Source organism: Hydractinia symbiolongicarpus, chromosome 11 (assembly GCF_029227915.1).
Source record: "Hydractinia symbiolongicarpus strain clone_291-10 chromosome 11, HSymV2.1, whole genome shotgun sequence".
Taxonomy (NCBI): Eukaryota; Metazoa; Cnidaria; class Hydrozoa; order Anthoathecata; family Hydractiniidae; genus Hydractinia; species Hydractinia symbiolongicarpus.
The window spans coordinates 9168134-9192614 of NC_079885.1; the positions used below are offsets into that span (position 1 = coordinate 9168134).

A 24481-nucleotide genomic window follows, 5' to 3' on the forward strand; every position below is an offset into this window, starting at 1 on the left:
ACCAAATTGTACATAATGACGAACCTTAATTTTGTGTGGAAGAAAATGTTATGAGACTTATTATTAACCCGAACTCATTATTCAACCTGATTATTAGGTTTTGACAATCTAAATTTTACGCAGCCAAAGGGTGCTAAAAAATTCTATTTTCCCACAACTAGTTACTCTGTTTAAAAATTACAACATGCAAACATTTCACAAATTATGTAGCGATCAAACCATGCTAAACTTTAAAAGCAAAAAAATCGTATGTTCACACAGGCTTAAGATATTATTATTCTTTGCGCTTTGTTGATATTTCAGAAACAAACTATGCAATAAACCAAGGATTATACATACAGAATCTGATTGAAGACAAGATGTATTAGGTATTAACTCCAATGAATGCATTTAATAAGTTTAAAAACAGAATCTTCCTTCATAATAAATATCTATGAACACAGAAACCAGGGAACGGTATAGAACAGAACAAAAAAAGAAGGTTAAGTACATTTTGGCTTTAAAAAGATAAATAATAAATATAAAAATACTATAAATTTGTATTGGAAGAAGAAGTATCAAAATGCTTGCTATGGTCTTCAGTGTATGTGCCCAACCCAAACATTTTTTGATGAAAGGGTCTCCTACGACAGCCATCTTTACTTGTAAATCGCCTTTGCTTAAATGTGTTCGAATTTTTATCATGTTTATGTTTGCAACATTGTAAACTTGCGATATCTATCGGATGAGCTTCGGTGTTGAATACATAACCAGAACTACCAGCAAAACAATCATTTTGGTCATAATTAAAGTCAGCCCAATATTCACTGAAGTTGTAAAAACCAGCATTATTTTGGTGAATGAAGTTGTTCTCATCGAAAAGCAAGTATAGGTATTTTGTTGTTTCGGCTAGAAAGAAGGATTCCATTCTGTCATCTAATTGGTGAGAATCGACATTCTTTATCTGAAAGTAACACAATACAAAATATTGACTTAATGTGTCCTTTACAGAGGAGTCTACTTACTATCATTACCACACACTACCACAGATTTTGAATATTTGTATATAGCAGTTACGACTAAATAAATAAAAAATTAAGACAAGACAGCCCCAAATAATTTTGTAAACTATTTCTATTATATATATATTACATCCACGCATTTTCAATTTGCCAAAGTTTAATTGTCAATTTTCAGGGCAGAATCTTAAAATAAATTAATTGTTGTTGACACAACCATGACTGTTTTCTCAGAAATTCAGGAACTTGGTGGGCCCTGACATGGATGATTTTATTGTCCCGAAGTGTTAAAAAATGCAACCAGCAAATCTTAAACGTTGTCTGCCTGGCCTACCCGTGTGCAAAAGTAGCAATTTTTGTCAAAGAAAGAAGAAAATCCCTTTGTTTCAATGATCCTGTCCAACATTGTAAGCCATTTTTTTTAAGTATAAAAACCTATTTACCTACACAAACATTAACCTGCAAAATGTTTCAGTGACGTGTTCAAACGCAAATGAAATTTACAAACAGAAAAATTAATAATATACTGTTGCATATCCACAGGGTGTCCAAGCAATGTTGTTTATTGCATCCAAGATGTCTCTCCCAGCTTCCAAAAAGAATGGATCTTTCGTAGCTTGGTACAAATACATCGCACTTTCAATAAGTTCTTAAAAAGGAAGTTATAAAGTCAATGCATATAAATAAACGTGGTAAAAGTACATATGGTGAGAGATAGGAAAGAAATAGAGATAATTTCAAAGGACCAGCAAATATATTTTGAGAATGGCGAAATGCAACTTGGTTGTCAGAAGTTGTACAGGATTTAACTTTCCAGGTTCTGAGACAAAAAAAAGCCTGTGCATGTGATATTTTAAAGTAATTTTTGCACATAAATTTTCATGCTTGTGAATTTACATTTTGTAATTTACATTTCAATCATTTCTATGTATCTACACATTAAGATTCGAGATGGTTTTAAATCTTGACATTCTTGTGCCTTGTGACATTCTGCAGATCAGAATATATGAAATCCCACTTCATGTACTCCCCTCCCTGTACAAGTAAAACTTTTACAAGCAGAGTTACTATATTAAAAAAGTACTTGTAATACTGGATCAATCTCAAAAAAGAAAAGTGGTTCAAAAAAATTTGACTTGTGGCTATGGTTTATACTTAAACACAAACCTGGACGAAGTGGGTATCCTTCTCTTTTATTGAAAGGTTTATTTTCTCCTAGCTGATAAAATTCAGGTGTTCCTCCATATTGCTTCCAAACTTGATAATAATTATGAAATGTTTTTGAGGCTTCCCCGATTTTTCCCATTAGAACCTAAATATAAAAAATAGATCTCATTTGAATAGGAAAGTTATTTAACAAAGTTAGGATATTTTTTAAACAACACGGACCTCGACACCAGGCCAATAAGCATCAAGTGACTGAAATATTGGAAGTGATATTTTGCCAGTTTCCATATGAGTCCAAATATACCAATCGTCATATTTTAAGTGTTTATATATACTGTTGCTGAATTCTAAAACAATACAAAGAAGAAATTATTACCAGCTATTAAAATATAATGGAAAGTTTCATTGTGCTATACAGTGATAAATGAGAAATACTTGCACGCAATCCAGTTTGGTTTTAAAACTTGAATTCATTTTGCCAAGATGCAGTCATGCCCAGATATTTCACATAGATTTTTATTCCTGTGAATGAACCGTTTTAAGGTTTTTTTTATAGAACCCTGCTGGTTCTTTTTCACAATTTTCACTTTTTAGGCCTACTTATTAAGGTGAAGTAGTCTTTTATTACAATAAATAGTATCACAAAGATTGACTTTTATCTGCTAAAAAAAAGAAAATTTACCAGTAAGAACAAGAGAATCATTTCTTAAAAAATCATTCGCAACAATTAATTTTAGTGAATATGTTTTTTCCAGACATTCTCGCAAATTAAATATTTCGCGAATTAAAGACAAACTTTTAGCAAATAGGGTTAAGATTCGTGAAATATCCGCGAAAATTCACCAACCCAACATTTGACATAAATAAACAAATACCTTTAAACATGTCCATTAACATAGGATCGTTAAATAGCACTGATCCTTTAACTAAGTATTCGAAATATGAATCAACACCTGCTCCAATCCCAGCATCAACTGCAGTCCAAATGCCTGTTTCAACATTTATATGGTTCCCAACCTAAATGAAAACAGTTTCACAGTTTTGAAGAATTCAATAAAGAGTCAAATATTCCAATTATTTTTCTCCTTTTTTTTATCTGTCTGTTTTTGGTTTTTGTTTAAGAAACTTAACTCAAACAAAGTGTTTACAAATATTTTAAAGGAACAAAATTCCAAATAGAAAAAAATAAATAATTCAACTGTTAAGTTTTTAAATTTTATATTTTTGGGGGGAATCATTTTTGTTTCGAAGTTACTGATCTTAAAATATTCGCTTAAAAAATATTAAAACACTGATTTCAATTTTTAAAAAATATATTCCAAACAATTCATGCAATGCATAAAACCTAGACAACAAATATACAAGGTACTAAAATGTAAAATGTAACGTACCAACCCCAGTTTGGATCTACTTTTCCATAGTCCATCTAAAGCCTTTCTAGCAGCTACCATAAACCTCTCATCACCTGATTAAAGAACAAACAATCATTGATTTTTTTTTATCTTTTACACACGTAAACACATAATTATGCAGCATGATAAATCTTACCAGTCAAATATGATAACGCTCCAAACTCTAATATGAACGTTCCCACACTAGCTGTACACGTCACTGGTGTTTCGCCTTCTGGAACGCCATTTTCGAAATTTACAGTACCGTATGGCATGCTGGTGTTTGTGTCGAATGCTAAGAAAGCGAATCAATAACTAAATTTTATGTCCATACAAAATGCATTTCTCGTTTATTTTATTGAGAATAAGGAAGAGACAGCATACACAACATATTGTTTGGGTTGCTAATGAAACAAAAATAACTATCAATGTTCAATTTAAATTGAAAACAAACTGGCATTACCTGGTAAAAGCTTGGTTGCAGCATTAACAGCAAGACGTAGGAGAGGTCCCTCACAGGGCCATCCTAACTCTAACATTAGATTAGAACGATATGATAGCAGATGTGCTGAAAGCAACCCACCAACAACTAAAAAATAAACAAGCCTAAAAATGGTTTAAAAAGAAGTAAGTTATGGCTTTTACACAAAGAAAAAGACTTTCAAGATGGACTGCACATACGTCACCCTTAAATCAATGCCACGTAAAAAATTAAATGGAATTAAATATTTTACATTACAGGGATAGTGAGATATATAAACACACGCAGAGAGAAAGACTGTTTAAAATTCTTTTCACAACCATTCAAACAAAATGTCAAAGGCTTTCATGCTTTCCTCTCCTTTACATAATCCGAAGCATATTGAGACTTTGAATTTGAAAAAACTTGACATAGCCCATGTAAAATTCACTTAAGTTATGTATCCTGTGAAAGCAATGAACTTTATTTTAAATACATAAGTTAAAAACGAACTGTCACTAATAGTTTTTATGCTGATCTTTATGAGAAACATGGAAAAGTTTGTGTAAAAATACATGACGAAAGTAAAATACACTGAGAAATTGCTTTTTTCAATTCATGCACACAAAAAAGCAAAAACTTACCTCGGATGTTGGTTTCAAACACTGACACATTTATATCAGTATCAAATGACAATGTCTCCTCTAGAAGCAGTGCAACTCTTTCAAATTCAGTAGTATTTCCCATAATCTATAATCAGTGAGTGAAATAGGAATTGTAATATAAAAATAGGCCCCTTTTATGTAAAATTAAATTTTTTTTAAAAAAAGATTTTTAACAAAAATATAAAGAAGCAGAAAAAAGGACTAACTAAAAGTGTATCAAGTGCGTCAACAAGTGTAAGAGAATAACTAAAAAAGAAAAAAAATAGTGTTTGCAAAGTGTTCACCACAATACTGCAAACTTTCAAACTGGTCGCATGATTCTGACTCGTGCCAAGACTTGTATAAAATAATTTAGCATGCACTAGCAAAATTAAATTAAATACAGTTCCTGCTATAAACTAAAGCTCTGTTTTATCACTTTATTGGTATCAAAGAAATTAGATGCAACCATACAATGCCTAACGTCTATAGTTTGTATAAAAACCATATTTTGTTGCAACCTATATACATATCGAATCTTATAGAGCATACAATAAAAGTCTGGCCTAATTGGATTGTTTACTAAACCCGGGCTTTTAATCGGGGGCCACTGATTAAACACCTGGCTTGAATAAGTGCCTGTCCTGTCAGGAGGTATCTTCACTCACACCCCCTTTAAATAAGCATCCATCCTCGAATAAGCGGCACTTCCCTTCACTTAAAAAATGTGTGCTTAATTGAAAAGCTTTATTTTAATATCATAAGTTTCTGCAATGTACACATGTCTTCAGGGAGAATGGACAAGGTAGTTAACAAAACGATAAAAAAACTAATTCAAATTTAGACAAAAGGACAAAGTAATAACGATAAATTGACATTTGAATTGTATTTCTACCTAATAGCACAAACACTGCAACACAAAAAATAACACAACGTCATTACCTTCCCCAAGTATCTTGTCCAGAACACGACAAGGGCTTAAGTTCATCGTAAGGATATGCATGCTGGAGATAATTGTTGTATCCATGATAAAACATCTGCTTTGCTTTTTCTCTAGAAATAGCAATAATGTAAACAAATAGATACCGAAAGAATATTATTAACTAGATGTAAAATTCTACCTGTACAGTCTTTGTTCTTTTTTGCCCATCCACGAATCACCATCTGCAACACATAACCACCCCACCACAAGGAATTGTAAATACATCATATTTGTCACTTATCATCACATTTTTCTAGTAAAATATATTTATTTACATTACACAGCTTTAATCAAAATCGAGACTCATCAAACAAAGCATGTATTAAACATAAGTGCTATTGTACCGTAGACAATAATAGGTGGACACAAAAATAAAAAATAAAATTACTGATGGCAAAAACTCTGGCTAAACATTTAAACAAGTAGGATGCTTATAAAATTATCTTCATACAACATTTGCGACCTCGTCATAATTTATTATTAAACTGAAACTTTCTGCTCTATTACATTGGGGCTAAATTTGCCTTTTGAAAACTACCCACCCTCCTCATCATGCTCCATCCCATTTTTATTTAAATCCCCTAGTAATTATGTCACACTAGACGACCCCCAAAATTCTTGCCACTTTTCATTAAAGACGCCTTTCTCATTTTGTAAATACAAAATTTAAACAAACTTGCAATATGATTACTTAGTCAAATGTTTACAATTTGAAACATTCGAAAACATCTTTGGAATGTTTGTAGTAAATTTTCGAATGCGACACTAAAGTACGACAAAAAAATACAAAGAAAATGAAAACCAAAACGTTTTTATTGCAAATAACTTGGCAAAATAATTTTTTGGTCCCGAAGCAAAATCAAGTACTGTTCACCCCTTTTATTTAACGTCAAGATGCATCATGAAGGAGGGCAAGAACTACCCATGTTTTCAGCATTACGTAATTATTGAATGTTCCTCTTGTGAAAACAGCATATAATCAATCAATATAAGCAATTTAATTTTTAATCAACTTTAAATTTTTTAAGAGACTTAAAAAAAAGCAAGAGAAAACAGAAAAAAATAATTCATATAGTTGGAATAAATGTCTTATTCAACAAACCCTTGCTCATCCTTTTTCAACAATTTTTGCAAAAAATGCAATACATCAACAAAAAATGTCAAAATAAAACATTTCTGCTATCTCATGGATAAATTATGTTGAGATCAAAATTTTTATTTTTACACGCTTTTTTACCTAATTTTTTTAAAAAAAACTAGTCCTTATTCTGTGGAAAAATTCAAGAAAATTTGCTACGCTACTTGCAGATACAGACAACAGACAGACTGATGGCAAGCATTATAAATAAATAAAAACAGCTCTACTTCTAGTTTTAAAAAGAATTATTATCCCTACAAACACAACAAAATGGTGAAAATATTTTTATATATTTAACGTCTATTATTATTTCTGCTACAAATTGGGCAAAAAAAAATTTTAATCGTCTATAAATTCAAAATCTTTCAATGGATTTTTATTATATTTCAAAAACTGGCCTGGCAAAACTTTTCAGAGTTGTATAAAGATGGAAAATTAAAAAACGTTTTGTGAGAAAATATATTTGAAAAAAATGAATCAGATTGTGTATAAAAAAATCACCAAATAATTAAAAAATATTAAAAACACCAATATAAAGGTATCATTCTCAAAATTTATGAACTATACTGAACAATACCATCTTCCTAAAAATATGTTGTATAAAAAATGCTAAAAATGTTGATAATACATAATATCTATATATTAAATAAGAAAAAAAAATTATGGCTATTTAAAAAAAGATTTTAAATACCAAGAAAATACCGTTAGAACCCATATTTGCATCATTGTCACAGTAGGATGTACGCCATGCACAATATCCCGTAGTTGAAGAATGGATTGATACAAGAATCCTTTAGTTATTTCTTCACTTGGATGCTAAAAAGAATAAAATTAAAACAGACTACACTAAAAGTTATTTAAAATTATAAATTTTCATCTATATCACGTCATTCTTATGACAAAGCAAAGACTGAATAACACACTAAATAAACCACCTGGGTAAACTGTCTGCATAGATTACTAACATATTGCTGCCCATGGTGTAGTGGGTTCATATGTGGCGCCCAGTTGTTGAGACGGCGGATAGAATCCTGTTCACTGCCAGGCAGTATGTTAGTGATGCGCAAAGTAGTTCTACTTCAATATAAAAATGCTTTTGCTATAGTGGGATAACGCAGGTTTTAGCCTGTGCCTTCAGTTCTGCTGAAGTTGCAGGAAAGGTATTTTTTTTCAAAAAATATGCACAATGCTTTTTTCAAGCTGTGAGCAGTCCACAGGATTTGCAACACACAGTATACATGTAATGAAAGTCCAATCTGGTTGTGCCATAGTTTTTCTGCAGTTAAGTACTCAAACTGACATTCAATGCCGCACACCCAGCCAGTTTAAAAATACTACACGATTGTTGTATTCATAATGGAAGCAAGACGGCTTTCAAATATACTTTTTAATATCACAACGTAAAATAGGGAGATTTAGAAAGAGGATCAGAGAAGTTAAACATAATTTCCTTACGTCATTCCAGCCCATGTCACTGATGAATTTTTTTAATGATGGATCATCTTTTGTCAGAGGATATGTATACTCTTTTGCTGAGTCTCTTTTCCACCAGTTCTTGATTTTTCTAAAAAACATAACAACAGGTTACCAGGACACAAAACTTTGCTTCGGACGTTGCTATTATTATTGTTCTAATATTATGAGTTCTGTGGGAATTTTGGGTAAACGTCCCCATACTTAATTACTTTACCAAGCGCAAAGAAAGGAAAAAGTTCTCTTTTGTATAGTGGCTTTTATTTGTCATACTTTCAAAGAAGCTGACTAAGAAGTTTTCTAGTGGGCACAAAATAAATTAAAAAGTTTAGGAAGCAGTAACAACATTGTTATTGCGCACTAAAAACACTGTACCAGAGCGCATAAGAAAACAATATAACGGATGACTTTAGTATGCACACTGCAGAACATAAACATAATCAATAAAAGGAAAGAACGCATATAGTTCCGGTATATTGTCTAATATATCGTATTCATTTCTCAAAAGTCTGGAATTCTTATGACAATATAGTTAACTATGATGATAACTATAGTGTACATTAGAAATATTCATTAGAAATAGTGTGCACTAGCCTGCAACTTCAGTGCACACTAAGATAAAAAAATTGGTGGGCACTACCATAAGCCCAGCGTACAGTAACAATTGAACTAGAGCGCACTACATTTAAATTTTCTATTGTTCTACAAACTCTAGCGCACAGTAGATCAACTTCCAGTTTTCATGACTATTGCTTTCTGGTAACTTATATAATGCGCTAGTGTGCACTAAAATAAGTAACAATAACTGTAAAAGCATTAGCTCAAGAAATCAAGCTTTATGATAGGTAGTAAGAGTATTGCTTTTAAAAGAATTTTTTGATGTATATAAAAACATGGGGTTACTGCACTAACATTTCAGTTTGTTTCCCAGTTTTTTTAACACAACAAACACTGCAGTTTCCAAAACAATATAATTAAAATTTAGGTGAAAGCGTTCTTGTAACATTTATGATTCGTAACAATATCTGACATTACCAATCATAGTCAGTTGTTAGCAACACTAATTACAATCAATGACAGAATGGAAACGAACTGTTAACAAAAATTTCATTAGGTAAGAAGAGCAAGTGCTCTATGATTCTTATAAGATCCAGTAAATTTTGTTTTACTTTGAACTGTACCTCGATTTGGAGATTGCATCAAGTATCCCTGATGTATTCTTTGGCAGAGTAGTGTAGTGATACTTGTACAGTATACTTCGGATATACTTAGGCGGCTTTGATGGAAACGGATTGTGGCCTAATAATGACAAAACCTTTGGTTCACCAATTAAAAGCTTATCAATCAAATGTATGAACCATGGATTGTGTTGATAGGATCCAAGAGCAGCAAACCACATTTGCCAGTCCAATCTTGGTTGATGTGGTGCTAAATTACAAAATCAAAAGTGTTAGTGTTTGGAGGGTAGTGGTGTGCATATTCAAGTAATCGATCCAACACATCAGTAGTCTTATTTTTTATTATTGCTTCTTAGGCATATACCAATGATCAGAAAGTTAACCAAAAATTTTTTTATCAGGAGAAAAGAATATCCTGTTGGAATATTGTCGAGGAAATTTTACTTTCCTTCTTTAGAGAGTAAAAGAAATATTAATAGAACAAGCTTTCTTTTGATTATATGAGACGGGGTATATCTTTTATGAAAATGTTATTAACATAAAAAAACATCAGGCATCATATTTTCAAATGTCTTTAATAAATCATTTTTCTTTGTCAAATCACAAATTATAAACCTAAATATAAAGACTATCTAAGGAAAAAACTATCCATTTGGAATGACTATTTTGAACTGCTAGAAATAATTTCTACTCAAACTTTTTAACCATTGCATGTTCATTCTTACCTACGATTGGCAAGCGCTCAGAAACATTCCCAGGTTTGAAATGGAAGTTATACTCCTACAAAAAACATATGAATATATTTCTAAGTAACTTACTTTAAATAATTAAAAATTGACAAACCAGAAAGTACACATAACTGAAGAAAATTAAACATCCTCACTTTCCACTGTCCATTAAGATCATTGGTTCCTTCTATGATTAGTTCTGGTCTTCCACCAACACCTGTCATTCTGTTTAAAGAAAGTATAAGAAAAAAATTATTTAGATTAACCACATTGCCAGATTAAAAAAACAAAGTTAATGGTTAAAAATCTAATTGTTTTTTTTCTCTATTTTTTCTAATGGTTGGTAGAAATGGCAATTCTTTATTTCTATCATTACGAAAATGTTTTTCTATGTCCAAGATCTACCAATTCTTATCATCAAGTTTTCTAGAGTGGGACCGAATTGGACTTTTAGATGTTTAAAGCCTTCATATAATATATGCAAGGTTACGGAAAAAAAAAGAAGCTTAGAATCCCTTCAGGATCCATAAGTAATTTTCGTTAATATCATATTTCCACAGAAAAATACAAAGTCTGTGCTAAACGTATTGTTTGGCATAAAAAAGCACAAGTTAAACTTTGATATCATTTCAAATAGACTTAAGTTAAGCATGGCACAGTATTGATCATATGGCGTCTGTTTTTCAAGTTCTGTTATATTTGTGTCATTATTTTCCAACGCTATAAAAGAATAAGAAAAATGTGTGCCATGGTCAAGTGTGATAACTAGTTTATCAATAAAATGAAAAATCTTATCATACTTGCAAGATATAAACAAATAGTTGAAAGTCACCTACGTTAATTATCGTTTAAGCACAGCAAAACTTTATGAATTGCTGTTTTGTATGTAGAAGGTAGAGGAATGCTTAAAATTTCACTTTAACTTTTTTTATAAATACAATCACAAAATTATTTTACCTAAACTCAAAATTTTCATTTGGTCATTTGGTTGATTGTGTAATTTTCCAAATTTGTTATAAGAAAAAGATCTATATTGTTTTAGTTAAGTGAGTTGTCTCGAACATTTCATTCAATATTTTCTGGCTGTGTTATTACTGCTTCTATGGCTAAACTTTTACATCAAATGAGGAAACATATTTTAAAGAAAATAGCTAAAAAGTTTTAACCCTATTACGGCATAGCTATGCACCTATGAAATACATGACCACCTGTTGTATTTCTCATTAGAATGTATTAAGAATTTTTTCAAGCTTCAAAATATCAAAAAATATGGAACGTCCCATAACCTTCATGTTCTCATATAAAAAAACTGTGCTACTTTCAGCATTTGTTTTTTCTAATGCTACACAAACAATAAGTGATATTATATTTATGTATCTCCTCTTAGTCAATTATGCTGCAGATATTTCCCGTGCTAGTAATAAATGTTTACCTTCTAAATAATCCATAACTGTTAGCAATTTGAAATTTATCAGCAGCTGAATACCATTTATGAATTACAGGATAGATGTCACCTTGTGTTTTTGAGTCAACGTTAGTGTATGGTACCTGAAACATAAGTTTTTGTTGATTAATTCTGTGTAGATTACAGCCACATATAGTACATATTGGACTCAGACGGTTACAATAACTAGTACAATGGACTTGTTTTACTTGACATGCATATTATTTGGTCCATAGTCAACGAAGTGTATTGGAATTGGCAACAGATTGTATGAACTAGATGACATAAGGTAACAGTAGACACAAATGTAGTAGAATTTTTTTATCTAAAAAACTTTATTATGCCCTATGTAATAGTAGGTTAACTGTCTGTTACAGGCGTAGGGGATGGGTTTTTTTTCAAAAAAAATTATGCTAATGCATTGGGCTGACATCAACAAACTAAATAACTTGGAAACAGGTGTAATTAACTGAAGTCAACACCCGCCTGGTAAACAAGGGGCCACCTGAAACCAAAATAGGGCTAATTTCCCAACTTAGAGCCAAACCATTCATCAAAAATCCATTAAAGCCTTATATCTCCTTAACGGTCTGTCTAAAGCATGTGATTCTGCACATTATTTTATCTGTCTTTCAAGCTTCACAAAATAGGGCAAACGGGTTGCGAAAAAACAGTTTTTGTATACCAAAGGGGTTATTGATGAAATCATCCTCATATATCTCTATAATTAACTCGATTATGTAGGTTTTTCCACGACATTCAACAAGTTTTATATTCAATCCTCTAGTCTATTCAACCTTACAAACATGAAATAAATAGTGTTATTAAACTGGGCAATCGTATGGTTGTATAGGACTGAGAATAAACTACAACCAACTGTCTCTCTACACCTTATTTAGATACGACTTTAGATATATGTCAAATAAAATTCTAAAACAGTTATTTCGGGCTGGTTTTCATTGAGCTGGATCGGACCAGAATTGGATTGGATTTTGATCCATGCAGATGCCATGGTTTTTTATTATCAAAAGTGATTCAAAAATATTTTGAACAGATACAAAAAATCCTGACCTAAGTTTGATTCCCTGTTTTTTGCATATCAAATTTTGCTACTAAACATAAAATTCGCATATCGAAACTGAATATTTTAAAAATATATACTGCAAATAAATTTTAATTTTAATTTTTTTTTATTATATTTCTTTATTAATGCAACATTGCAACAAGTGAAGATGTAACATTACAACATGTTTTATGGTGTCACGTAATAACAATATATTAGAACTTTTATTGTCACACGTATACGAATGCTATTGCTTAAAATGCAAACAATTATAAAAGCTTTATATATTTTTTAATTGATGGACATTCTTTATTTCACACCAACTACTTTTGATACTTTTCATTCACATTAAAAATAGTAGTTTTAATTGCTCTATTTTTTTACGGCAATTTTTATGTTTGTAGGGGTATTTTCTCTTCATTATAATAGTACAGCGATTTTACAGCTTCAAAGGCATTTTAGAAGGACATACAGCAATTTTAAAAGTTTATAAACGCAATTGTATGAAGTTTAAACAACGCCATACTTTCGTCTAAAATCATCAAAACGCGGCAATATAAAGCTGAAACAGCGCCATATTTTGTTCTAACACCATCAAAATAGGATTATATGGACCTTAAACAACACCATATTTTGTTCTAAAACCATCAAAAGACGACCATGTGGAGCTTAAACAACCTCATATCTTGTCCTAAAACCATCAAAACCCAATCCTATGAAATTCAAACAACACCATATTGTTTTCTAAAACTATCAAAACACAATTGTATACAGCTTAAACAAAGCCGTTTAATCTAAAACCATCAAAACGCAATCATATGGAGCTTAAAAAACACTGTATTTTGTTTTAAAATCATCAAAACAAGATCGTATGGAGCTTAAAAAATGCCATATTGGATGTACATTGAAAATGAATACAACTAAACAAAAACGAGGCAGTTCTTGTTAGTTTTGTGAATGCAGGATGGTATTTTCGATTTAAAAAATCTATTTTAGAAATATTTAAGGTTTGCTCAGAAATTAAAAAATTTATTTTTTACATTTCAGAAAATTAAAGAAAAAATGTTTAAGAAAATAAGACATTATAAAGAGATAAACAGTTATTTTTTAGGTAGCTTAGGAGTTGGTACACTATCGTTTTCATTTAAAAATATTTTCCTATCTTTAATTATTTATGGGTCTTGACTGGATTGGTTTCGATCAGAGTCTGATCCATCCTGATCTACATGAGTGGTAACCAACCTTAACTGTTATGATTTGAAAGGTATTTGGTCATGAATTTCATTAACTTAGAAATCTGAATAACTCTAAGACAATGCTAATCAAATGTTATTTTATGTGCTGAGTCTTTAAAAAAACTTTGAATTTCACCACGGTGCAATCATATAAAATAACGAAACTACTACATTGCAGTATAGCAAATTCCTCCTTACCAAACTAATACAAAATAACCACACAGTAATTATGGAATAAAAAAACGTTTTGATCAATCGCCATATCTTTGTTGTGATACCACGGTGAGATGAGTATGATCTAAAACAAAAAAATTTACAAGATTTTAAAAACAAAACCAACACATCAGAAAGCGCATATATTTTCTAAATGTTATAACTAACAGGTGATATCTCTGACTTAAAAACCAGCTAAGACATAATAACGGTATAGAATGTAAAAGATCATCCTTATTAAATTATGTATTTGTTCTGAAATGCATAATAAACACGGGTTGATTTCAAAGACAGAAAGAGAAACAATGAAGTTTCAGCATATAAAGACATTTGCACCATATAAAGACATATTTGTTATCAGGGGGAAAATTTATCAAATTTAATTTATTTTTTATTGCCTTAAACCCAAGAAATATTTGCTAATCATTTATTATACTTCCAACTCAAGCTTCAATAATTTAAACAGTCAGGTTATACATACCGATAAAGAACAACAAGTATTCGAATTATTAATTTAATAAGACCAAGTGCAATGCCAGTTTGTGTACGCTTGTGAACAAACTCCAAGAAGCCTTTTTCACTAAAAGCTAAAAACACAAAAAAAAGTTGGCATTCGAAAAAGATCTTTTAACAAGTTATCAATCATAAACTTTTTAAACCCTTTTTGTGAAAATAGAAATAGAGTTAACAGTATCAAAAACTTTTTGATCTTACTTTTCAGAAATGTACCATACCTATACTTGACTCTATCGAAAAGTCTTTGCTCAAATGTATGTTAAATAAGATTTTCGTCCAATAACATAATGCTGAAGTCACAAGTACAAAGAGAAATAAAGGAAGATATTTTTTCACTTTCATCCATCTTTGACTGGATTTCGGCGTGTCTTCGTATTCACTAATAAGATCTAAAAAAAAGTAGTTATAACCCTCTGCACAAAACATTTAGACGTTTTGTTCACTCTCCAACCAGTACATATTTTATTCATTTCCCAAAAATATACATTTATACTTCATTTCGAAACAGGCACAGAATGTGGGTTGTTCATTGCAACACACATACAGAACGTTTTCTTGGATACACACACAAAAAGAAGAAACTCACACTTTTGCGGAATGAATAATTTTAGATGCTTATCGTCCAATAATGCTAAACACAATGACAGAGTGAGCCAATTAAAGAAATTATAATTTCCAGTTAAAATGATTAAAACTTGAAGAAGAACCTAAAAAGATATTACACTGCATTTACTTATACACGGATGTACTTCAAAAGGTGTTTACATAAACACTAATTTCTTTAGTATCCACAGAAAGTTTTAGAAGTTAGAACTCATTCTTTCATTATCCTGAGTTAAATATTAAAGACCACAAAAAGTTGTTAAATGAGTTATTTTTTTTAAAAAAAGCTCTTTTCGTGTTATTTTGCGTTAGATATTCACATTAAACAACTTCTATATTTAATTATGATACATCACATCATACTTAAGGAATAACTTTGATAATTTTCTGTCAGTAATTTTGAACCTTTAAAGAAGGTAAAGATTTAATGTGAAATAGCATAAAAATTAATGCCAAAATGACACTTGTTTGGCTATCCTAGGCTCCTAGAAATCTCACAATGATCTAATAAAATAAAATTTCTTGGTAAGCTTGCATAGGTCCTAATGTTTATTCTATTAGTTAATAGCCCATGGGAAAAATCCATATGAATTTTTTCCCTAGCACAAATAAGTGATTCGCCAATCAGTTTAAAGAAAATACAAGCATTATCTCCATATTAAACAGATGATTTATATAAAGATATATAAAGATCTGTCTGATTTTTAAAACTATTAAGGGTACTGTAAGGGAAAGTGAGCATGATTTTTTAAATCACGAGATCTTTTTCACACGAATTTAATATATTTAATATAAAGTTTTTTGCATTAAAATGAAAAATTTAAGGATTTATAAGGTGGAGAAAATTTGCCCCCCCCCCCCCCCTCCCCTCCTTCCCGTTCAAAGTTTCTTTAACAAAACCACTGATTTTTTCCCCATTTTTTTCGATTATCTTATTCAGGAGGGATGTATCTAAAACGTATCTAAAACGAAATTCAACTTTTTGTAACTTATATTTTTAATAAATAACACCGTAACTTTCGCCAGAGTTTGAAAAACCATTTGGGACATATTATTCAGTTTGATTTTAAATCAAAGTTCCCTGGTTCCCACCAGAAAAAGAGCTTTACAAATTTTTAAGGATAAACAACTTGCTGCATAACTTCGCTAAAATCACCATAATAACTATCATTTTAAGTGCGCTGCTTGCAGGTTTGATTTTGAGAATGATAATGAACTGTATTCAAATATTATTTTTTTCTCTGTATGCACATGTTTAGTTTTTATAAGAGAATATGACTGAAAACAAAAATAATGAAAAGACTTTTACAAGTTTTCTCAGGTTGGTCCCCATTCGTTTTGTGACTTGATTGACATTCATTGGTATAATAACACATAGTCAGTATGATACCAATGTGTTTTAAAGAGATCACACTTTGATCCCAAAATTATTAATAAATAAAAATTGTTTATTTACAAATTAACATACTTTCAGATATAATTTAAGAATAATTTAACCATTAAAAAAATCTTTTTTTATACCCAAATCATTTTTTTTCCCTTACAGTAACCTTAAGGTACTGGACAACTAAAAAGTTCTGCAAACATGATTGATTTCAAGACCAATAACACAATACCATTAATACATTCATCACATTTCATAGCAGCAGGACCGTTACGACAAACATGTGTGAGAGTACAAGATTAGATGTTATCGTACCTGTGAATAGAACGACAGAAGTCTTAATAATCTGACTGGACTGAAGAATAAAAATGGTAATCCAATTTCAATAACAAATCTAAATAAATTTGTCAGAAGAAGGAATATAAACAACTTTCTATTGCATAAATTAAAAAAACAAGTCATTACAAGAGCAGAAAGTCCACGTCATACAACATTGACTCTACTGTGCACACACAGATACAATGTAACTACTCACGTTGCAACTACACTCAATCTCTGAATCCACTCAGGTAGCTGGTGGGCGTACCATGCCATTGGTGTTGGGATACACTATAATGAAGTGAATGCAGAAAAGATTAAATAAATAATATGAAAACCTTCATTAACATTTTTAAAATTTCTTCACTACAATATTACTCTGTTAAGTGGAATACAGGTTAAGTGGGCCAAGCATAAGTGGTAATCATCAGAAAAATATCTTAGGTGGGAAGCTTGTGTTCATTCTAATTTTTTAGTTTTTTTTGATGGCAGAAAACATGTATACAATTTTGTGACAACAAAAATCTTTTTACCAAACCCTTGAAGGGACGATTGTTTTTAAATAACAGAGCCTTGATTATGTATTGTTAAAAGTAAACCTATTTCCATATCCATTTCAAAATACAGAATAACACAAAAACGGGATTAGTTATGAGCAAACTTTAAGTTTGCAGGGAAGCATTCTGTCGCAAAATTTAAAGTTGTTTATCAAAATTAGTGATGTATAAATCTTGTGTGTTTAGTTATTGAGTATTTCTCATTTTTCTAACAACATCTGTAAGAATAACATAAACATTAACTAGGCTTACTAATAGTTGACCTATATTGAGGTGTCTTACCCCATTTATTTTTCAAAGTGAGCCAACAAGGGAAGTTTTAGCAGTATTTAAAGCTCATAAATGACACATTTCGGAATTAGCATATTAATTTGCGTTGCACAAACCCCTTGTTCTCAGTATTAAAGTGCTAGAATGTAAGGGCTCTTCAATTCACAGCTTTTCTTGGGATGTTCTCGCTTATTTTTGTCACATTTTAAGCCTCTGCCCTAGGTCGAATTTTGGAGAAAAACATTTACTTAAGATTTAAAAATATGTCAAATAAGAAGTAAGTTCGTCTGTTCTTTTTATACCACATTTGGTGGGTCTTGCTACTTGCAGCAGCATTTTGCGTGACAGACAGACGTATACAGGTATTGTAATATAAATTTATAAATTATTTAACATGACATGTTGACAACAGGGGTGATACCCTAATTCTGAAATTCTATATTGAGGTAGTACTTTTTTTTAATAAATGATTTTGCTCAGTGAAAACAATTTTTTTCTTAGGGGGCTCACTTCACTAAGCTTATCTGGTTCCTTCACTTCAACTTAAGAATTGTTTTCCATAAAAACAAAACAAAATAAATGACCAAACTGTTCTGACATGCTGCCTAAAAAAATAATCAAAAAATGCTTGTTATGTCAAATTTAATTTTAATCAGAAAAAAGAATTTTTTTGTGACGCAAAAAAACAAAATTTTTGGTTTTATATTTTCACAAATGAACACTAGAGAAGAACTCCACAATATAACTTTTTGTGAATAAACAAGTTGAATAATTATGCACGAATAACTTGCAACATTTTATATATGTTATATAAAAAAGAGAAAACGAAATACCTATAAACCTAATTTATAAAAACATTGAGGCTGAAATTTTGCCATAAATGAAGCATGTTCGCAGCTGAAATATAGACCTTTTTAAGGAAAAGGTATGTATACAAAAGACAAGTTATGTAAATATTCTTTTATTTTCCTTTTTAATGGAGAAAAACCTTGAAAAATAGAGTACCATTTAAAAATAAGGCTTTTTATATGTGGAGATTTTTATATAATGCTCTATCAAACTATATTATTTACAGACTGTAATGCTTGACACAAATGTATGATTATTGCCAGTCAAAAGGAGAGAAAGATAAGTCGCAGAGGAAGCTACATAATCGTTACAGTTACATAATTACAACATCCAATAGTCTGAAAATATTATTTTAAATATCATTTCACGCGACAACAAAAAATATATTTGGGAAAATGTGATAAGAACGTCTGGCCATTTTTTAATATTCTTGATGTTGAAATCACTTTTTACTGCCTATTCCCCTCTTCCCCCAAAAAGTCAATGTTACTTATATCTCTAAAGTTCCTGAAGTACTTCTGTAAGCATCAGCTTTGCATAATCCATCTTCAACATTGATTTTTGAGAAAAGAAGAGCTTAAAATGAAATACAATGAAATTCCCAAAATATTTTTCCAGGCTTGTAGCTAGTTTAGCAGGCTACTTGCTGTTTTGCCTGTAGCTATGCTAGCTGATTACTAGCAAGCTATTTTTGCATTTCTGAACTGATCAGAGTAATGTAAAGTTTCACAGACCGTTAGTAAACCGTAAAGGTGAGTAGGTTAGGTTTACACCAAAAGTTACTTTAAATTTGCAATATCTAACTTTTTTTTGTCACACCATCACTGCCAATACCCTCTTTTTATTTGTGTGAAGTACGATTTCATAAAACTGCCAATTAAAGCTGCAAAAGTTAACACTTTGTTGTTACATTTTTTATAACTCTCATGTAAACAACTAGCATCCCAAAAATTGTCTCGTAACTAATCTCGTTTTATGTTATTCTGCATTTTGACATACATATTTTGCATAAGAAAACAGATAAAGAAATAGGTCCATATTGCATATTCTAAAAAAGTTATTTGTCTGCAAACAAATATAATTAAAAACCTTTAAGTTTTGAATCTTTGTTGTTTGCATGAAAAGGAATCACAACCAAACAGAACACGTAATAACAGTGGTACCTGTGATTCATAGTGCCAATCCAATGCAGTTAAACCCCACCAGGTTGGACACATACTAGTTAGTTTCACCACACCAGATGTGAACATCAAACGAAACAATAACCACTTAAGTAACCAAAAAACCACGCTGTGACAAGGATCGCTGAAATATTTAAAGAAAAAAAGTAGAATAGTCATCATCATCATTCATCATTCTTGGCTTAACGTCCGTTTTCCATGCTAGCATGGGTTGGACGGGGTATATTAATGACCCTCTTCCAATCTGATCTAGACTGTGTTAGATCTAAACTCAACTTCCTCTGTATCAAGTCTGTCCTTATAACCTCCTGCCAAGTCTTAAGAAGAAATAAGAAGAAAGGATTCGTATGGCACAAAGTTTATACCTGGATTTGACATCTGTGGGTGATTTAAATGGAGCCAGAAAAATTGTTATAAATCCAGTCTCTAGGAGTAAAATGTCCCTATAATAAAACAAATAACGTTTTTAATAATCCTGTAAATGCAGAAATTGGATTATCTATACGCTAGCAGGTCCTGAATAAATCACAAAGCTTTTCATTTCTTTTGACATCTTAAGCTTTTTTGAATCTCTATAATAATAGACATATTCTGTTTGTGTGTTCAAAATGCCTGCTCCACAGCTTTAATTTAAACTGCTGAGTAATTTTATTGCTTCATGTTAACAAACAGACAAAATCCACGAATTATTGAAGCCAGAAATATGTACGACAGGTGAAAATCTGAGGATATTAATATCAATATGTGATGTTCTCTAGGAAAATCGACCTCTTCTATTTTGAATTAATTTGTATTTTTAAAACAATAAAATTCTGTATTTCGTATTTTTAAAAATATGAATTGCGTATTTAAAAATACGCATATTTTTTTAAAAACAGTATTTCGTATTATCAAAAAATACGGAATTCGTATTTAAAAATACATATTTCTAAAAATACACATTTCTAAAAATACGCTGTAGATTTAAAATTCGAAAACATAAAAAGGGATCGTCTCTGAGATCTTTTCATTTTTGAATTGAAACGATATTCATTATATAGGAATTTATTTATTATTTTTTTTTACATCGTCTCATAATCGTATTATGAAACAAATTAAATGTTTTAATTTTTTTTTCACGAAACGCTTTTAAAACAATATTGTAAAAAAAAGCCTGAAACGATTTATTACGATTGTCAAAATATCAAAAGTAAGACAATGCTAAAGGTGCATGATGCATTATTAAAACGAATTTTGAAGCTTGTCTTTTCTTTAAAAAGTTGCTGTAATCATAATCGTAATTGTAATGACAAGAAAACTTGTATATGAAGTTTTAAAGTTGCCGTATTTCCTTTTAAAATGACGACAAAACGTCCCTGCAAAGCTCCTAAGTTGCCGTATTTCATTCTTTAAATGACGAGTAAATGTTACTGCGAAGCTCCAAAGTTGCCGTATTTTGTTCTAAAATAACGAGAAAACATTTCTGTGAAGCTCGTCATTCTAAAATGACGAGAAAACGTCCCTGCGAAGGTCTTAAGTAGCCTTATTTCATTCTTTAATGACGAGAAAACATCCCTGCGAAGCTCTTAAGTTGCCATATTATATTCTTTAAATGACGAGAAAATGTTCCCGCGAAGCTTCAAATTTGCCGTATTTCGTTCTAAAATAACAGGAACTGTAAAACCCTTTGCTATATTGCGGTGCCCCTAAACATTAAGTGAGATGTGAAACTAGACACTACTTCATTAAAAACATAGATCTATTTCTGATATTACACCTTCATGCATTTTTACACTGGAGATGTCAGATAATAACACATTGAACTTTTGATACCTTACTGCATAATATTAAAGGGAACCGAGGTATAAAATGAAGTTGGACTTATATTTTAGAGCTTAAAAAGTTGGTTAACAAGTGTTTTTAATTTTTTTAAAGAGTTCTTTCCATTCTTAAGATATACACATATAAAGGATTTCAGATTTAATTATGCTGCATAAATTATGATGTTATATTTATTTCTGTCATCAGTAATTTTAGACTTGCCAAGGATGTGCATTCAAACTTTGTCAATGCATAGATATTATAAAGGTGAATTATTTTTTTGCCAAAATGACACTTGTTTGTTCATCCTAGGTCTCTTAATATTTTGCTGACAAGCCCTAAAGTCCAACATCATTTTATACCTCAGGTTCCCTTTAATGTGAAAGACTCTTTGGCATGTATTAGAGGTCATTTACATAAGACTGGAAGTGAACTGGGATAGTTTGAATCGCTATGGTCCAGTGTGTTTCATAAGACTTCTTACATGAGTTTTTTCTTCACTTTGTCAAATGGACTGAAGTTAAATTTCAAACTGGTTCAAGATTTCCATGCAAGCACTTCTCCCTGGAGTAAAATCTTGAAAATCAATAAAAGAGAAGATTTGGCCCTCCACAGAACACCACATTAAATTAAAGTCAACCAATTGAAACATCGTGCAAACATTCACACTTTTTACTGTGGTATGAAATTCCACTTTGTCTTTGATATCATATAAATGGTCTATTAACCAAAATCATTTTGATAAAACAGTGGTGTAATAAGATGCTCACCATTGAAACCAAAGAAATGTTTGTCCAACCTGAACCAGTAAAGAAAAGTATGTTATATAGTAGGTGTATTTTGGTGCATTAAAAACTTGTGTGATATTTTATTTTAGTTTATAGGTTTTTATATAAATTAATTTAAAAAAATACAGGAAATAGATTCTTTCCTTTACAAATAACCTTGTTTATGATTGTACCTTAAGCACAAAATAGGAACACCCAATAAGTACAACACTACACTCTTTTTTTATAAGCATAGTGCATGTATCAGTATGTTAATGCAAAGTCTTATTTCAAACTTTGTTTGAACTAAAGCAAAGAGGATTTACCTGATACACAGAAAAGTACAAAGCCCAAAGAGTAAAAAAGACAACAGTATTCCTGCACCATGCAAATAATAATATGGATAAAGAGATGCAAGCTCCTAACAAACAAATAAGTTCCATTCCAGTTTCCACATCAAGACCAACGAATTTTGATAACCAAAGAAGTGTTGGTTTGTTTGTGAGCTGTTCTGATAATGGTGTAACATCTCCTTAAAAGATATCACAGAAGCATAACACTCTAGTGTGAAACATTGTGTGAGCCATTAGGAGATAGATTTTCATCTATGACATGTACCAAACAATTTGCAAACACATAGTAAATAGTTATTTAATTACAAAGACAGATGAAAATTAGTATCAGGAAAAAAACATAGAATGACATATTGGTGTCATTATTTCAAGACTAAATGCATTAGTTAAAAATAGTTTGTTTGTTAATGTATCAGTGCCTATGAAACACCATCACAAACTACCCAGTGTTAAAATTATAATAAATATCTAGAATCTTTTATATGTCACCTTCAACCTTAATGAAATCTTTTTCTATATATTGCCAACACAGACTAGCCTTTAAAAAAATTAACAAATTGTCAAGCAAAGCCCCAATTTTCAGGCTTAAGTTTTGCATCTTTAACAACCTTTAGCCATGACATGAAAATTACATGAACTTGTTACGGAAAAGTAACAAAAATTTGAGATGGTTTTCAGGTGATTAAATTAAAGAAAATAAAGGTAATTATGACAATTAGTAAATTTGATAAGTAGATAATTAAGGTACTAGATTAGTAATTAGTTTTAAAAAAACTAAGGACAAAACCAGTAGTACCTTCCTTACAAATCTTGCAACTCAGTTTGCAATTTTTCAACATCCACGATGGATTATTTTCACACTCCCCTATTGATGCCCAGTAGTTACATTTTTCATGGTTGTCCCCACAAATATCTTAAAATAGATTTTAGTTTCAAAAAATGTGTCACGAAAAAAAAAAATCACAGAATTATTTTTTTAATTTCTATGTTTAAAATCAACGCTCATTTAAGACAACATTTTGTGCATTTTAAGATTACAAGATAAAAACCAGTTACTATAAACAAACACAAAAACTTGTTGCACTTTAGCTTTATTTTTAAGTTACTTTGGGGCACTTTTGCCCATGCACGTACAAACACGCCCTAAATAAAGAACAGCCCATCATAATCTTCAATATGAATACTGCAACAAACATCTACAATGTTCTAGACTTACTAATACTACTTAACTTTAATAATCATTTTCAACTCTGCCCTGCCTAAAAAATTGAAAAGCTTTCTTCTTTAGTGTAGCCTTTAGAGAAGATAAAAAAATTGCAAATATACCTTCTTTTAACTGAAGATGAGCTGGCAAAATTCCATTAATTCCATACAAACCTATTAAAAAAATATTATTATGACTAATTACACACTGAGCAGTTTTAACAATTTCAAACAAAAAACTTGTTAAATTCACAAAATTGTAAAAACAAAACAAAACAAATCTTTTACCTGGTATTTGAAAATATAAAGATGAAAATGCAAAGAAATATATGGTACCCATGCACCACAGAAAGCATACTTGAGTGTTAACAGTTGATGGTACCATTTTAAAATTTACTTTATACCATCTAGAAGTTGAAACAAAATTAATTAAAAAAAAAAGCAAATTTGTACAATTGTCTATTTCACAAGACACATTTGCTTGTAGGGTATTTAGTAAGGCTGACAAACATGCACTCAGTTCAATACATGTAAATATACTTTAAGAGATTTATATACAATATAAT

General features: G+C 30.7%; 2 protein-coding genes across 5 annotated transcripts; both read right to left on the reverse strand.

Moving 5' to 3' along the window:
* Positions 1 to 482: 482 nt before the first annotated feature.
* LOC130613757 (ER degradation-enhancing alpha-mannosidase-like protein 2) lies at positions 483 to 5803 on the reverse strand. 3 transcript variants are annotated; one of them, XM_057435094.1, is made up of 11 exons: positions 5782 to 5803; positions 4966 to 5713; positions 4661 to 4766; positions 4020 to 4145; positions 3714 to 3851; positions 3557 to 3630; positions 3041 to 3182; positions 2388 to 2512; positions 2166 to 2310; positions 1526 to 1647; positions 483 to 943 (listed from the first exon to the last, which is right to left on the reverse strand). In XM_057435094.1, the coding sequence occupies exons 3-11, from the start codon at positions 4761 to 4763 to the stop codon at positions 530 to 532; spliced, it is 1389 nt and encodes a 462-aa protein (XP_057291077.1). In that variant the 5' UTR covers positions 4764 to 4766; positions 4966 to 5713; positions 5782 to 5803; the 3' UTR covers positions 483 to 529. The 3 variants fall into 3 exon arrangements, with proteins under 3 accessions (XP_057291077.1, XP_057291078.1, XP_057291079.1); XM_057435095.1 differs by lacking the exon at positions 5782 to 5803 and having other exon boundaries at positions 5603 to 5713; XM_057435096.1 differs by lacking the exons at positions 4966 to 5713; positions 5782 to 5803 and having other exon boundaries at positions 4020 to 4162.
* On the reverse strand, positions 5782 to 24347 carry LOC130613755 (lipase maturation factor 2-like). 2 transcript variants are annotated; one of them, XM_057435091.1, is made up of 20 exons: positions 24204 to 24347; positions 24039 to 24089; positions 23509 to 23625; positions 22686 to 22891; positions 22363 to 22391; positions 20158 to 20235; positions 19775 to 19916; positions 17153 to 17226; positions 16933 to 17011; positions 15217 to 15337; positions 14849 to 15019; positions 14596 to 14701; positions 14100 to 14199; positions 11592 to 11707; positions 10315 to 10384; positions 10157 to 10211; positions 9435 to 9681; positions 8236 to 8344; positions 7483 to 7596; positions 5782 to 5895 (listed from the first exon to the last, which is right to left on the reverse strand). In XM_057435091.1, the coding sequence occupies exons 1-20, from the start codon at positions 24298 to 24300 to the stop codon at positions 5818 to 5820; spliced, it is 2160 nt and encodes a 719-aa protein (XP_057291074.1). In that variant the 5' UTR covers positions 24301 to 24347; the 3' UTR covers positions 5782 to 5817. The 2 variants fall into 2 exon arrangements, with proteins under 2 accessions (XP_057291074.1, XP_057291075.1); XM_057435092.1 differs by lacking the exon at positions 23509 to 23625.
* Between the last annotated feature and the right edge of the window lie 134 nt (positions 24348 to 24481).